We start from the raw sequence: 18,555 nt of genomic DNA, 5'->3' as shown, positions 1-18,555 counted from the left end.
AACAGGAGGTCTTCTTGAGAATCCCTCTTGCCCACCCTTGGCCCTTCTTCCTATCTGTGTACCCTCTTTCTAATAAATGAATAAATCTTAAAAATAAAATAAAATAAAGCCAGTATGGGGGTTAAAACACAAAACTAGTAAAATCAATTTCAACAAAAATTAGCGAAGGATAAACAAAATAAAAATATATAAAATATGACATGTACATAAAACACAGAGCAGGGAGTAAAAATATAGTGCTTTCAGAATGTGTTCGAATTTAAGTAACCATCAATTTAATTGAGACTGCTATACACATAAGAAGCTATATATGAACCTAATGTAACCACAAATGAAAAACCTATGAAAGATACAAAGAAAAACAAAAAAAAAAGAGAGAGAGAGAGAGAAAGTAATCCAAGTATATTACTAAAAAAAGGCATCAGGGACACCTGGGTGGCTCAGTAGGTTAAAGCCTCTGCCTTCAGCTCAGGTCATGATCCCAGGGTCCTGGGATCGCCCATGTCAGGCTCTCTGCTAGGCAGGGAGCCTGCTTCCCCCTCTCTCTCTGCCTGCCTCTCTGCCTACTTGTGTTATCTCTCTATCTGTCAAATAAATAAATAAAATCTTAAAAAATAAAAATTTAAAAAAGGTATCAAGTCATAAGGAAAGAAAGCAAGAAAAGAAGGAAAGAATAAGGAAGAACTATTAAAAAAAATGACAAAATGGCAATAAGTACATTTCTATCAATAACTGCTTTAAATATAAATGGACTAAATCCTTCAATCAAAAAACAAAGGATGACTGAATGAATTAAAAAAAAAAAAGACCTATTTATATTCTGCCTACAACACTCACCTTAGACTCAAGGCACATATGGACTGAAAATGAAGGGATTTTGAAAAAGATATACCCTGAACATGGACCTGGGGGAAAAAAAAGAAAAAAGAAAAGAGAAGGAAAAAGCCTAAGGCTGTAAACTTACATTAAACAAAATAGACTTTAAAACAAAGACTATAACAAGAGACAAAGGTGTGCATAAAATAATGATAAAGGGATCAGTCCAACAAGAGGATATAACAATTGTAAATATATGTGCACTCAATATTAGAGCACCTAAGCAAGGCAATACTGAAGGGAGAAAGTGAAAGTAAATACAATAATAATAGGGGACTTTAATACCCCATTTATATCAATAGATAGATTATCCAGACAGAAAATCAACAAGGAAACAGTGGCTTTGAGTGAAATATTAGACAAGACAGAACTAAGAGATATATGTTGAACATTCCATTCAAAAATAAAATATACAATCTTTTCAAGTACATATGGAACATTCTCCATCACAGATCACTTAAAGCTGCCAAAAAAGTCTCAATAAAGTTAGTATGATTGATTTGATATCAAGAATTTTTTCTGATTACAACAGTATGGAACTAGAAATCAATTTTAAGAAAAAGCTAGGAAAAACACTGACACATGGAGTCTTAACACTAAACAACCAATGAGTAAACCAAGACACCAAAGAAAAAATAAAAAAATACGTGGAGACAAAGGAAAATGGAAACACATTGGTCCAAATCTTTGAGATGATGCAAAAATGGTTCTAAGAAAGCACAATATAGGCCTGCCTCAAGAAGCCAGAAAAACCTCAAAAAACCTGAAACATCCTTTTCAAACACATGAAAAGGATGGAAATAATAAAGATTAGATCAGAAATAAATGAAATAGACACTAAAAAACAGTAGGAGAGCCCAGTGAAACCAGGAGCAGCTTCTTATAAAAGATCAACAAAATTGGAAAATCTTTAGCCATACTTAAAAAGAAAGAGAGAGAAAGAGCTCAAATAAACTCAGAAATGAAAGAGGAGAAATAACAACCAAAACCATAGAAATACACAGGATTACAAAATAATATTGTGAAAAATGACATCCCAATAAATTAGACAAACTATAATGAATGGAAAAATTCCCAGGAACATATAATCTACTAAAACTGAATCAGGGAGAAACAGAAAATTTGAACAGACAAATTACCAGCAATGAAACTGAGTTAGTCATCAAAAACTCCCAACAAATAAAAGTTCAGGACCAGATGGCTTCACCAGGAGAATTCTACCAAATATTTAAAGAACGGTTAATACTAATTCTTCTCAAATTATTCAAAAACAGAAGGAAGGAAAGCTTCTGAATTCATTCTCTGAGGCCTATATTACCCCAATGTCAAAACCAGATAAAGAAACTACAAAAAAAAAAAAAAAGAGAGAGAACTACAAGCCAATATCTCTGATGAACATAGATGTAAAAATCTTCAACAAAATATTGGCAAACTGAATCCAGCAATATATTAAAAAATCATTCACCATGATCAAATGGAATTCATACCTAGGATGCAAAAGTGGTTTAATATTTGTAAATCAATCAATCTGATACATCACATCAATCAAAGAAAGGATAAAAACCTTATGATCATTTCAATAGATAAAGAAAAAGTATGTGACAACATACAACATCCATTCCTGATTTAAAAAAAAAAAAAAAACAAAAAACCTTAACAAAGTAGGTTTAGAGGGACTATACCTCAACATAATAAAGACCATATATAAAGAAATCCACAGTTAACATCATATTTAAAGGTAAAAAGTTGACAGCTTTCCCCATAAGAGAAGAACAAAATAAGGTGTCCACCCTTACAACTTTTATTCAACATAGTATTGGAAGTCCTAGCCACAGCAATCAGAAAACAAAAAGGAATAAAATACATCCAGATTGGTAGGGAAGAAGTGAAACTTTCACCAATAACAGATGATAAGATACTATATAAAAAAAAAAAAACAAACCTAAAGATTCTACCAAAAAGCACTAGAACTGATAAATGAATTAACTAAGGTCACAGAATACAAAATCAATATACAGAAGTCCATTGCATTTCTATACACTAATGATGAAACAACAGAAAGAGAAATTAAGAAAGCAATATCATTTAAAATTACACCAAAAATATAAAATGCCAAGGAACATACTTAACCAAGGAGGTGAAAGATCTGTACTCTGAACACTCAAAAACATTAGTGAAAGAAAGTGAAGATGATACAAATAAATGAAAAGATATTCTATGTTCATGTATTGGAAGAACAAATATTGTTAAAATGTCCATACTACTTATAGCAAACTACAGATTTAATGCAATCTTATCAAAATACCAAAAGCATTTTTCACAGAACTAGAACAAATAATCCTCAAATTCGTATGCAACTACGAAAGACACTGAATAGTTAAAAAAATATTGGTATAGAAAAAACAAGTAACAAAGAAAGAAAAATAAAAAAAGCCAATAGAAAAAAACCATAATTCCACATTTCAAGTTATATTGCAAAGCTGTGTAATCAGAACAGCATGGTACTGATGCAGAAACAAATAAGAAGATCAATAGAACATGATAAAAAGCCCAGAAACAAACACATGGTTATATGGTCAATGAATCTTTGACAAAGCAGGAAAGAATATCCAATGGGAAAAGGACTGTTTCTTCAACAGATGGTAGTGGGAAAATTAGACAGCTACATGCAAAAGAAGGAAAACTGGACCACTTTCTTATGTGCCCCCACTACAATCCTAAATGAATTAAAGACCAAAATATGAGACCTGAAACTGAAAATCCTAGAAGGGAGGACAAGCAATAATTTCTCTGACATTAGCAGTAACAACATTTTTCTAGATATGTCTTCTGAGGAAAAGGAAATAAATCAGAAAAATAAACTATTGAGAGTGTATCAAAACAAAAGGTTTCTGCACAGCAAAGGAAACCATCAATAAAGCTAAAAAACAACCCATTGAATGGAAGAAGATATTTACAGATGACATACCTGATAAAGCAGTATTATCCGAAATATATAATGAATATAATCCACACCAAAACCCCCCAAATAATCCAATTAAAAAAGGACGGAAGACATGAACAGATGTTTCTCCAATGAAGACATACAGAGAGTCAACAGACACATGAAAAGGTAAATTCCTAAAATCATACAATTAATTAGTAATCAAAAATTAGTAGTAATCAAAAATTCAATTAGTAATCAAAAAACCCCCCCAAACCAATGTTCAGGATTACATGGCTCCAATGATTTATATTAAACATTTGATGAAGACTTAATATTATTTCTTCTCAAATTATTAGTCTCAAACTATTCGAAAAAATAGAAGAGGAAGACAAACATCCAAATTCATATGAGGCCAGCATTACCCTGATACCAAAACCAAACAAAGACACTACAAAAGAAGAAAAAAAGAAAGAAAACTACAATCCAATTTCTCTGATGAATATAGAAGCAAAAATCCTCAAAAACATTAGCAAACAAAATCCAACAATATATTTAAAAAATCATTCACCAAAATCAAGTGGAATTTATTCCTGGGATGCAGAAGTAGTTTAATATTTGCATATCAATGTAATATAACACATTTATAAGATGAATAATTTAAAAAGGTATAATCATCTCAAGAGATGCACAAAAACATTTGACAAGATACAACATTCACTCATGAAAATACTCTCGACAAAGTAGATTTAGGAGTACATATATTAAGTCAATAAAGGCCATATATGAAAAACCCAGAGCCAATATCATATTCTATAGTAAAAAAATGAAAGCTTTTCCTCTAAATATCAGGAATAAGACAATCATGTCCACTCTTACCACTTTTATTCAACACAGTACTGGAAGTCCTAGCTGCAGCAATCAGACAAGAAAAAGAAATAAAATGCATCAAAATTGGTAGCGAAGAAAAAATTTTCATTATTTTCAGATGACATAATACTATATATAGAAAGCCCTAGAGACTCCACCAAAAAAAACTATAAGAAATGGTAAATGAATTCAGTAAAGTTTCAGGATATAAAATCAATATACAGAAATTGGATGCATTTCTATACACTAATAATAAAGTAGCAAAAATAGAAATTAAGAGAACGATCTCATTTATAATTGTCCCCCAAAAATAAAATACTAGGGACAAATTTAACCATGGAGGTGAAAGACCTATACACTATAAAGTAAAAGACAGTGAGAGAAATTGAAGATGACACATATTTAAAGATATTCCATGTTCATATTGTTAAAATGTCCATACTCAAAGCAATCTTTAAATTTAATGCAATCTCTATCTAAATACCAAAAGAATTTTTCACAGAACTAGAACAAATAATACTAAAATTGGTATAGAATCACAAGGGACCTGAAATAGTAAAGGATCTTAAGAAAGAAGAATAAAGCTGGAGGTATCACAATTCCAGAGATCAGGATATACACAAAAGCTATAGTAATCAACATAATATAGTCTTGGCACACAGACACATAGATCAATGGAACTGGACAGAGAGCCCCAAAATAAACACACATTTATGGTCAATTTATGAAAAAGGAGGAAAGAATACATAACGAGGAAAAGACAGTCTCTTCAGTAAATGGTGATGGAAAAACTAGACAATTACATGCAAAAGAAAGAAATTGCACCACTTTCTTAGACTGTTAAGAAAATAAAATCAAAATGAATTAAAGACCTAAATATGAGACTTGAAAACATAAAAGTCCTCAAATAAAACATTGGCAGTAATCTCGTGAACATCAGCCTCAGCAACATATTTATGCATATGTCTCCTGAGGCAAGGGAAACAAAAGCAAAAAATAAACTATCGAGACTACACCAAAATAAAAAGCTTTTTTACAATGAAGGAAACCATCTACAAAACAAAAAGTTAACAAACTGAATGGGAGAAGATATTTGCAAATGACATATCTGATAAGGGGTTAATATCCAAAATATATGAGGAGCTTATAAACCCAACACCTAAAGAACATAAAAATCCAATTAAAAAATGGGCAAGGACTTAAGGAGTCATTTTTCCAAAGAGGATATGCAGATGCTAACAGACACATGACATCACTGATCATCAGAGAAATGCAAATCAAAAGCACAATGAGATACCACCTTACACAGTGACAATGGTTAGCATCAAAAAGACAAGAAATAACAGGGGATGACAAGATGTGGAGAAAAGGGAACCCCTGTGAACTTGGTTTGTCTTTGTAGGAATATAAATTGGGGCAACCACTGTGGAAAACAGTATGGGGGTTCCTCAAAAAATCAAAATGATCAGTAATTCCACTATTGCATATTTATGCCCTGCAAATTAGAAACACTACTTTGAAAAGATATATGTACTCCTGTGTTTATTATAGATTTACTTACAATAGGTAAGATATGAAAGCAATACAAACATCCACTGATAAAAGGATAAAGATGATGCGGTACATATATTTGGTGGAATAATCATGAAAAATGAAGGATGTCTTGTCATTTTTGACATGGATGTTCCTAGAGGACATTAGACTAAGTATGGTAAGTCAGACAGAGAAAGACAAAGACCGTATGATTTTATTTATACGTCATATCTAAACAAAACAAAGCCAACAGAAAGACTCAAATGCACAAAACAAAATGGTGGTTTCCAGAGGGGAGGTGGGTGGGGGGATAAGCAAAATTCAGCTTATTAAAAAGTACAAATTTCCAGTTATAAAATAAGTCAAAGAAACGAAAGCATAGCATGGGGAATATAGTCAATAATATTGTAATAACATTTTACGGTGGTAGATGATGAGTACACTTATTATTCTGAGTACCAAATAATATACTGAATTGTTGAATTAAATGTTGTATACCTGAAACTAATATAAGACTGTATGTTAGTTATACACACATATATATGTACATACATACATACCTACAATTTGTGCTTTGGAGTTTTATGAAGTATTTCTTATCCTGCACAAGAAAGGTATTCTCCTATACTACCATTATTTTTACTACTTATACTCACCTCTTTCATTCTTTTGAGTTTACACTGTATATAGTGTTAGGCAAGAATCCAGTTCTGTTTTTCCCTTATCGCCATATGATGAGATTCCATGTAATTTTCTTAACACTCTAAACTACTGTTCCCTTCCCTAATAATATGTGCACAATTTCTGGTGTAAAAAATTCCTGGTTTTGTACTTGTTTAATGAGATTTGTTCTTATGTGAAACATTAGCTCAGGTAGATTCTGAGTTTTGTATGTATATAGTCATATCATCATATAAGTTATAAAAGATTTTTCTTTTCCTAATACTTATTCTATTTCTTCAAATATTACATTATATAACAGTATTAATAGGATAATTATATTTCTGAAATATTTCTGAATTATATTTCTTAAACTTCATCAGTTTAACTTTAAATGCTACCCATAGATACTTTTTAATGTAACTTTAACTAAATTAAAAAAAAAATTATGTTCCATCCTAGTTTTCTGAGTTTCTTTTTTAATCATAAGGAGGCATCAAATTTCAACATATTTTTTTATACTTATGTTGAATAAATATATATTTTCTTTTAGTTAAGTACTAAAGTGAATTATAATATCTATCAATATAACTATCGATAGATTTTTCTAATGTTGAACCATCCTTGCATTTCTGGTGTAAAAATTCTTGGTCCACTTATATTTTAAATATGTCATTTGATAGTCTATTTTGAAAATGTTTCATCAGTGTTTATGAAACACTATGGATTTCTTACTTTCTTTGCATTCATTGTCATAATCCATTTTTAGAAGCAAGAGTTTCCTAGTTTCACTGATACAATATACTCTTTTGTTACTTTAGAATTTTTATTTTTGTTTTCAAAAGCTTTCATTTGTGACTTTTAATTTTACTTTGTTAGAAAAACTCAAATACACATTGATGAAAACAAAGGTCTAATAATGTTTTAGGCTTTGAATTTTCATGTTTTTTCTTCATCAGTACATTAGTCAATACACGTCTCATTTTGAGCAATTTCTTTTTATAAGAATTTATGTATCACTTATGAAGCTGGTATTTTAAGAAGAAATTTCATATTCATAAGCTTTCTCCTACACATTTTACAACAAACTTTAAAGGAGAATTAAATTTTAAATATGTCTGTATTTACTTAGATTCAGTGCTAATACAATAATCTCGTGAGATAGTGAAAAAGTACTTTATGTGCAGAATGAACACCATTCCCTAAACTAATGCTACTGATTGCAAAAGAAAGCCCACTGATTTAAAAATTAATAATAATAATCACCATCATCATCATCATCATCAAAAAACTTAAGTCAGGGATACTTTCTAGCCAGTACCTTAATAATCACTATTTAAATAATATCTCAAAAGTTAAAGAATTAAATTTGTAAAGAATTTGTAATTTCAAAATCATATCTTATTTTTAACTTTCCTTTTATTACTGAGTTATGTAGAATTAGCTAGAGCAAAAACAAAAGCAAAAGAACAAAACTAGATACTGCTTTGGCTAAACTAATAGAAGTACACACCTGTGGCTCAAGGTTAGACTTTTCAAAATTTGATACCCTAGAATTCATGTAAGTTGCCTATTTAAAATATTCTTGGAGGGGGGCACCTGGGTGGCTCAGTGGGTTAAAGCCTCTGCCTTCGGCTCAGGTCATGATCCCAGGGTTCTAGGATTGAGCCTGGCATGGGGAAATCTCTGCTCAGCAGGGAGCCTGCTTCTCCCATGCCCTGCCTGCCTCTGCCTACTTGGGATCTCTGTCAAATAAATAAATAAAATCTTTAATATATATATATATATATATATATATATATATTCATATTCTTGGAGGGTATTTTCTGTCCCAAGAACTTTTCAAAATATAACTTGGTCAAGTTTTAAGTAAACATCAGGATACCTATCACATGCTACATACATACAAACAGATGTTTTTGTATGGAATTTCCATTAAATAAGTATTTGCTGATTTCTGCTACTCCATATGATACATAGTGTTATGTGATGTAAATTCAATACTAAATAAGAGAGTTTTATTCTCATTAAACTCAGCATGTACTATGGGAGTTAGACAAGTAAAAGGACATTTTAACACATGTGGGGGAAAAAAAAGGGCATGCTTTTGATCACATGGTACTAAATGGCTTACAGTGAAGTTTACATTATTTCTAGTAAAACTGGGAAAGAAGAGGAAAGAAGGGCCTGCTGCTGTTCTTTAAGACCACAGACTGGAAGTTGCAAACATAGTTTCTACCACAGAATTATTCATTGTGTATTACTTGTAAAAGTGCAATGTTAAAATTGATACGTACGTCGTGGTAGATTTATAAGATAGGTAGCTGTAAAAACAAAAACGAAAACAAAAACAAAATGAACAAGCAAAAAAAAACCAAGAAACTGTTCCTAGACTGGTTGAGATATAGACAGTACCAGAAATAGATAATAGACATGTATATTAATTGTACACAAAGTGAATCAGAAAGCTAATATCAAATTCGTAACAGAGATTGCCTGAGAAGCAAGAGGCAGGGTAATTTGATTTGGGAGGGAAACAAAGAAACTCTAGGCATATATAAATATATATATTTTTTCTCATCAATTTATAATAGGATTATGTCCCAATGAACCCATCATAAATTGAAAATGCTGTAAGTCAAAAATGCACTTGATAAACCCAACCAGCCATACATCTCATCTTAGTGTAGCCTATCTTAAATACGCTCAAAATACTTACATTAGCCTCCAGTGAGGCTAAAGCATCTAACACAAAGACTATTTTATAATAAAGAATTGAAGGTCTCAAGAAATTTATCAAATAATGTCCTGGAAGTGAAAAACAGAATGGTTGTGTGGGTACAGAGCAGCTGAATCAGATGTTTACCCTTTTGATCCTGGGGGTGAAATTGCTATGGCTTACTCTTGCTGCCCAGCATCATGGGAAAGGATGATACCACATATCAGTAGTTCACAAAAAGATCAAAATTCAAAATTTCAAATATGGTTTCTCCTGAATGTCTATCACTTTCACATCATTGTAAAATCAAGAAATTGTAAGGTGAACCATCCTAAGTTGGAGACCATCTGTATGTGATTTTTCCATAAATAAGTAGGTACGTATTAGGTGGTAGGTAGACCGGCAGGCAGGCAAGCAGGTGGCTGTTCATTCAGCACTATTATATATCAGGCATTAATGTAAGTGTAAACTCACTGCAGGGAACAAATGATAGCTTTCTAAAATAAAATATAAACAGTTCAATCAGACTTGACAAGTATTTTTTTCAGACTTGAGAATTTTTGGCTTGTTCCTAGAAGAACATCTTTATAAAAAGACAATCTGTGGAGGGCATGCATTGCATGGAGCACTGGGTGTGGTGCATAAACAATGAATTTGGGGCACTGAAAAGAAATAAAATAAAATGGAAAAATAAAAAGACAATTTGTAATCTGAAGTTTGCCTTAGGAGCATGGAATAGAAAGGGAAAAATAACTTAATGATCTTAATAATACTATCATCAACCAAGAAAACATCCATTTTATTAACATCCACAGAAGGAGGCACTCTATTTGTGGGATGGGTAGAACAGACTCTTTAAAACTCCAAACCTCAAACTTAAACAGAATAAAACCCACCTGAGTATATTAAAATTGAGAATTTTTTTTAAGTATACACTGTGACAAAGATAAAGACCACAGTTTGTGAAAAATCTTTGCAATGTCAAAAGCTGACAAAGGACTAAGAAACTCAAGATATTAACCAAGAAAAGACAAAAATTCTATTTTTAAAAATAGGCACAAGATATAAACAGATAATTTATAAAAATGGTCACTCAAAAAACTAATATAGTTATGAGAGGATTCTTAAACTCATTATTAATTAAAGAAATATAATTAGAATGCTGGACGAGTTTACAGATTATCTCATGTGTCTTTATGCAGGAGATCAATCACCTATGTCCACATGGCCACACTGGAGTTCTTAGTTCTGCTAAACTCAAGGACAAACAGAGCTAGATGACTCAGCCAAGGTGAAGGCTGTTCCTTGAGTGTGCAGCTACTTTGACTTTTCCCTTAAACCTATTTTCCATTTTTATTTCCAAGCACTGCTTTTACATGATTCTTCAAAAACCCCTTTGGAGAAAGTGTGCTTCCACATTTAAATAATCAGAATTATACTGTGTCTAACAACCCTGAAATTCTTGGTTTTTTAGTTTCTGGCATTACTTCATCTGAAGAGAACTCAGATAAAAGAGAAGTAGATGAATATTAAAAATACATCTTGATGAAGAAACTAGGACATGAAGAGACTCAGTAGTGCATCCAAGGCTACAAAAATAATAATCAGGAAAGCCAGGATTTGAACTCAAGTGTTCTGACATCAGAGACCATGTTCTTGACCACAGATTATGAAGTGGAGTCCCTGAAAGGGACTCTAAATTGCTAATATAGTGTGCTTTTACAAATTTTGTTTTTTATTAATTTATTATTTTATCAACCCTACTCTTTGTCAGGCACAGCACTGAACACTGGGGCTACAAAGATGAAACTCACAGCTTAGTGGAGAAGACAGGCTAAGCAGTTATTATACTATTTTGTGCCTCCTCAGTTCAGCACGATAAGTGCCCGAGTGAGAACATGTCAGGATATTATGAGACCAGAGAGCAGGAGCACCTAATTAAGCTAGGAAAGGCCCTAAAAACTTTCTGAAGAAACAGCCAGATGAGCTAGAGTTAGCCATGAAGGGGGAAAGTGAAACAAATCCAGGCAAGTAAAGACAACGCAGACGAAGGCATCAGGAGTTTAGTGCTTTGACTCATAGAACGCAAGGTGGAAATGAGGTTGAAATAAGGAAAGGATAATGGCAAACTGAATTTAATCCTATAAGTGAATTTAATCCTATAGTGATTATAGAGTTAAAGATAGGCAAGTCACAAATACCTGGATATATTTTAAATAGAGTTTGGGTAGCAGGTTAGAAACTGATTTGAAGGTCTGTTAGTCAAAATAAGCTAAGCTGTGCTGTGGTAACAAATAAATCTACAAATCTCAATGAGCTAATGCGATAATGGATTACTTCTTAAATATCCAAGGCTAGAGAGCACTCTTCCACCTGGTAGCTATACCATCTAGAGTGTGTGTACTTCGAGGTTACTGCAGCAGAGGAGAGAGGGCTGCAGGATATTGTGGGATGTTTTCAAGCACTGAAACAGGATGTGGTGTTCATTGACTTCTCCCGTATCTCATCTTCTAGGAACCGGCAGCATGACGCAGCACAGCTCAAGAAGCTTTAGGCAAGCACTTGAGTGTCTACTATAGAATAGAACACTCCTTTCTCTTATGACAGACCATCTCTTATGATAAACCAAATATACCTATAACTTGTTATTGTATTGTGTAAGAAGAATCATTGTTTGTTCATTTATTCAATTCATTCAACAAAGGCTTTCTAGAGTACTTACTATGATCCAGGCATTCACATAAAAATCAAGGGGTCCAACACTATTCCTGTGGGTAAACTCTTACTTAACTCTCCATTTCCACGACAATATGCGCAAAGGACAGAGTAACAGAGTTAATGGAGTGAAAGGTGTGATATGGGCCAGATCCTGCATCTTATAGGCAATCGTGAGGACTCTGAATTTGATTGAAAAGAAGAGACTTTAGAACATTCCGTGCAACAGAGGAATATGATCCAACTTACTTTTTAAAGGATCATTCTTAATAAGTCAATCGGAGAAAGACAACTATCATATGATCTCCCTGATATGAGGAAGTGGTGATGCAACATTGGGGGTTAAGGGGGTGGGAGAAGAATAAATGAAACAAGATGGTATTGGGAGGGAGACAAACCATAAGTGACTCTTAATCTCACAAAACCAACTGAGGGTTGCTGGGGGAGGGGGTTTGGGAGAAGGGGGATGGGGTTATGGACATTGGGGAGGGTATGTGCTATGGTGAGTGCTGTGCAGTGTGTAAACCTGGCGATTCACAGACTTGTACCCCTGGGGATAAAAATACATTATGTTTATAAAAAATAATTTAAAAATAAATTTTTAAAAATGACAACAATGAAAAAAAAATAAAGGATCATTCTTGCTGCTCTACTGAGAATAGACATAGAATGGTAGGGTGCAAGTAGTGATCTCTATTAATAAACTGTGGAGTAATCCAAGTGAGCAATGGTGGTGGCTCAGAACAGGATGGAAGCATGGAGCTGGTGAAAAGCGGTCAGATTCTGGATGTATTGTGAAGATAAGGTATTTCGTTTGAAAATAAAGTCATCAGAATTACAGGACAATTTAGATATGTGGTGTGAGGAAAAAAGATCTTGCACTCCCAAGAGAAGAACATTGCAGTCCACTGAGGGGAGATGAACCTTTATCATTAAAACTTTGCTGAGATGGTTTCAGAAGGGCTCTAGAGAGAATTAGTTTCCTAAATTATTCAGATCCAATAGATGCTTCCTTTAGAATTTCAAATGATAATGTTATTTATGGAAAGGTCTTTTTCTTAGATGGAAAGTTTAGCTCCAAATACTCCATTTTCCCATACTCACAGGATTTCTTATACAATCTGTATAGATCTCTCTACCTAAAAAGAAAACTAACTGGTTGGCGAACTACATAAATGTCTTTGTTTTTAAAGCCAAGTCGGCAAATATTAAGCTAAGCTTGATTCATTTTGATGTGACACCTCATTTACTTTCTGTTAGGGACATGTTTCCTTTCTGGGACCTGTCCATATTTCTATATATTTTATAAAAATAAAACTCTTCATGCTATTTATTAATAGTAGTAGGAGAGTAGAAAGACAATAAATAAGGTATGCCATGTTAGTGATTCAGTTCATCCACTGGATGGGAATTAGTAGAACAGCAGATCATATTTAAGTTGAATTTGATGAAGGCAGAGAATGGGGGAACATTGAGATGTACATGACAAATAAATGCATGGATATAAAACAGGATGGCCAACTCATGAAAATAACAGACTTCAGAGCTCATGAGAGGGGACAGTGGATTTGGAGTTATAAGGAGTAAGAAATTGAGGCCAACAAGGTTTGGTAAGATGATTACGATGTTACGTATCAATAACATACCTGGTATAACAGTTAAGTTTCAATTTTAGCTTTTAGTTAAAATAAAGACAGTGAGGACGCCTGGGTGGCTCAGTTGGTTAAACAACTGCCTCTGGCTCAGGTCAGGATCCTGGAATCCCAGGACTGAGTCCCACACAGGACACCCCACACAGGATGCCCCACTCAGTGGGGCATGTGTTTCTTCCTCTTATCCTCCCTCCTCTCATGCTCTTTCTCTCAGCCTCTCTCTCAAATAAATAAAATCTTTAAAAAATAAAAAAAATAATAAAAAATAAAGACAATGAGGTTGAAAATGTAAAAGAACTAAAAGAGCCTTATGGGAGGAAGTTTGTAGAAAATGGATAAAGTAAGCCATCAGAAAGCCACCCAATGGAAAAGCACAGTTGAGAGACAATTTGATCATTAGAAATCCAAGAGAACTAAGTTTCTAAACTATAGCACATCTAGCAGGAAAAATAAGCTAAAGCTATGAATAATTATGTGGTTATACATTGCTTTCATATAAAATAATAAGCTCCATTTAAGTTTTTTCTCCTACTAAGCTTAGGAAGTCAGAAAGTTTTAATACCCGGCTTGAAACCTAGCTTAAAAGACACTCACTTGCTTTCATCCACTGTATGCTATCTAGTTCCGGCCCCACTCAAGTAACCAAGAAGTTCCAGAGGCAATTGTGAGGTTTTCAATATCAAATGGAGTGACGGCTTTCTTCAGGAAAGTGGATAGGCAATAAATACATATTAAGAAGCCATCCCCAAACACTAGAAGTGTGTGAAGTGATAGCAATGCATAAATCATAGAGTGCATTAGAGAACTTAAATGTCATAAACAATGTATCACATATAAAGAGGGAAGTAATGTTTATGAAATCACATAACCAACAAAGGATTCGCATTCAGAATCTATTTTAGAATTTGCTTACAACTTAATAAATAAAAGACAAACCCACAGAAAAATCAGCAGAGGATTAATAGGCAATTCACAGAAAATAAAACTGAAGTGTTTATTGTGCATATGTGAAAATATGTTCAAACGGACTAATATGAGTATTTATCTCTGAAGAAAGAGGAGGGAGGAAGATTCCATTTGGAAAAGGCACAAAGGGGAAGGCTGCTTTGTGTGTAACATTTACTGCCTTCAGATAACAAAGAACAGAGCAAATATTACTAAATGCTGACATTTGGTGATATTGGTGGCAATCATATATATGTTTGGCTTTCTTTCTCTATTTTCTTGTGTATTTTTGAAATATTCTTTAATAAATTTACATGTATGATGATTTTACCATCCATTATATAAATATTTCCACATCTATCAGTTTTATGAGGTAACATGATAAGGAAGGCAGTTATGACTTAGGGGAAGAACATAAGAGTTGAGCTGGAGTCCTAAATTCTAGTTCCAGATCTGCCACTTGACCACTATGTGATCCTAAGCAAATCACTTAATTGTTCTGAAACTGATTCCTCATCTGAAAAACTTAAAAACAAAACAAAAAGAAAACCAATATCTATCTCTACTACATAAAGTTATGTTAAGGGGTGAATTATTTCATGTAAATGAAAATGATGTTCATATGTAAAGAAAAGATATTGGGACTTCTCAAAGCCCACAGTTAATGTGAAATCAGACATTAGAAACAGAAAGGAGACAGGTGTCTTTTCTTACCGGGTCTATTAGCTGAGAATAGAGTTCATGGCAATTGTCAAAAATATATTTGTACGTAGAATCCAGGCACGCTCTAACACAGTCCTTCACCACCATGCTGGCCTTTGGGGGGCTTTGCAGCTCCAGAACCTGACAGACAAATTTTTTCCTTAAATTCAAAAATAGAAGATCGCAATCCAATATAAACAACTTAACCTCAATAACTGTTTTTAGTTGATTTTTCTATGTTCAGGAAAAATGTGGTCTTAACAATGTTTTGAATGTGTAAATACTTACTTTAACTTCCTGATACAATTCAGTGAAAATGGTCACAGTTGTAAATATTCAGCTAGAAACTCTTAGATTGACTAATCACATTACTCATCCACCTATAATTTGCAATAATTCAATAATTATTTATCATCTACTGTATGCGTGACAATGGTTATATTGCAATGAACAAAAGAAATAAAAATCCCTTTCCTCATGGAGCTAAATTCTAGTAGATAGCAAAATTAATCAATAAAATAGATGATGCACACTGAAAAGAAAAATAAAGCAGAGAAGAGGGAATGGAAAGTGTTTTAGTGGAACAGAATAAAAACAGAGGATACAATATTAGGTGAGTTCAGAGAAGTAAAAGGATGAGACTAGAAGGAACATCTGTATCTAGATCATTTTTACAAACCTTAGCTTTGAGTAAGGTGGGAAGCAATTTGACATTTCAGCAGAAGAGCAAAATGACCTAACTGAACCATCTTTTAAAAGGTTCCCTTAGGCTGCCTAAGGTGGGCTATGGAAAAAGTAGAGATACCAGTAATGAGGAAAGCACAATAATTCAGTCAATATGTGCTTGCACTCTGGTGTTAAGGTAGGGGAAATCACGTTTAGAATAAATCATTTTCTGGTTAATTTGGGAAAGAAGAACTAACAGGATCTGTTGACAGACCGGATGATTGGTGTGAGAGAGAGAGCAGTCGGGACCCCATGGTTTCAGTCTAAGAAACTGACAATGGAGGCGGCTCAACTTAGATGGGCAAAGCTATGCACAGGAAATCAGGGACTTGGTTTCAGACAAGTTAAGAATGAACAGGTTGGGGGCGCCTGGGTGGCTCACTGGGTTAAAGCCTCTGCTTTCAGCTCAGGTCATGATCTCAGGGTCCTGGGATGGATTTCCTCATCGGGCTCTCTGCTTCAGCAGGGAGCCTGCTTCCTCCTCTCTCTCTCTGCCTGCATCTCTCCTACTTGTAATCTCTGTCAAATAAATAAATAAAATCTTAAAAAAAAAAAGAAAAGAAAGAATGAACAGGTTGTTATGCACAGAAGTAGATTTCAAGTAGACATTTGGGCATATTAGTCTAGACTCATGAAAATGTCTGGGGCTAGAGATACAAATTTAGAAATTATTAGCTTAAAGAAGAATTTAAAGAAACAGGACCAGATGAGTATGTATATAAAAGAGAAGTCTAAGAAACAACAACAACAAAAACCCTAGATAATTCTAGCCATCAGGCAAATGACAAAGAAGAAAGCAGTGGAAACTGGGGAAAAAGCAGCCAATGAGATAGGAGGAAAACTAAGCAAGAAGAAAAATCTTGGGAAGAAAGGGTTTCCTGGAGGAAAGACTGATGACATATAATAATACTGAACATTGTAGGATAAGGATCAATAACTGACCACTAGATTTGACAATGGTCCTTAGTAATTTTGACTAGATCATTTTTGGTGAAATGATGGAGTAGAAGTCTGATTGGAGTGAGTTCAAAAACAAGGGTGATTTTGAAGATTTATTATCGTTAAAATTTCAGTTCTCTCCAGATTAATCTGTAGATTTAATCCAATCCCAAACAATATCCCGACAAGAACTAATACCAACTAAGCAATTCTGAAAAAGAAGAAAAAAGATGTAGGACTCACAATATCTGACTTTAAGACTTGCTATTAGGCTATAGTAATCATGACAATATGGTAAAGGTGAAAATATAGACAACTGAACGGTATAGAGCCCAGGAACAGACTCAAGCAAAATGGACAATTGATTTTTTATAATGATGCAAAGGCAATCTAATGCATAAAGGATAATACTTCAAATAAATGGTGGTAGAATGATTGAACATGTGGTATGCAAAAAAAGGACACGATACCTTGTATCATATTTAAGAAAAAAAAACCTCTCAAAACACAAGACTAAACATATAGGGTAAAATAAAACTTTTAGAAGACACACAGTAAAATCTCTTGAAGACTTTAATTTAGCCACTATTTACTCTTTACACTACCTGTAAATCAAAAAACTGATGAAGTAAACTTCATTAAAATTAAATACTTTTTGCTGTACAAAAGGTACTGTTAGAGAATGAAAAGACAAAGCAGGCAGGAAGACAATTCTAACAAATAAAATACCTAAAAAAGTCTTGTATCCAGACTATATAAAGGACTCTTTTTTTGAAGTTTTTTAAAAATTATTTTTCATAATCTCTAAAACGTGGGGATTGAACTCATGACACCAGAGATCAAGAGGGGCATGCTCTTCCAACTGAGCCCGCTGGGGACCCCAAAGAACTCTTAATACTCAAAACCAAAACAAACAGAAACAAACCAAAGAAACCCAAACAAAACACTAAGAGAAATGAGCAAACTATTTCAACAGATTGTTCATAAATGAAATTCAGATGACAAACCAGCCCAAGAAATGATGATCAACATTATTAATAGAGAAATAAAATTAAGACAGTAAGATACAACTTCACTATCAGAATGGCTAAAAAATAGTAATAAAAATTACAACCACGGAAAATACCAAGAGCTTCACCAGAAGATGCAGAGCAACTGGAATTCCCAAACATTGCTGCTGGGAATGCAAAACTGTACAAATGCTTTGAAAAAACAACTTGTCATTTTTCGTAAAGTTAATCATACATGTATGAGATGACCCAGGAACCTTGCTTCAATGCAAGTGAAAGCTTCGG

The 18,555-nt window shown here is 33.4% G+C and overlaps 1 protein-coding gene across 1 annotated transcript in view; it reads right to left on the bottom strand.

The window, feature by feature from the left end:
- UNC13C (unc-13 homolog C) overlaps positions 1 to 18,555 on the bottom strand; it is a 559,224-nt gene that overhangs the window by 251,966 nt on the left and 288,703 nt on the right. Inside the window, exon 16 of the mRNA XM_059371954.1 lies at positions 15,608 to 15,736. Within this exon, the coding sequence (XP_059227937.1) occupies positions 15,608 to 15,736 (129 nt within the window). The remainder of the gene's footprint in view (positions 1 to 15,607; positions 15,737 to 18,555) is intronic.

Source organism: Mustela nigripes, chromosome 13 (assembly GCF_022355385.1).
Source record: "Mustela nigripes isolate SB6536 chromosome 13, MUSNIG.SB6536, whole genome shotgun sequence".
NCBI lineage: Eukaryota > Metazoa > Chordata > Mammalia > Carnivora > Mustelidae > Mustela > Mustela nigripes.
Note: the sequence above shows the minus strand (reverse complement) of the source record. Positions and strands in the feature narration are given on the sequence as shown.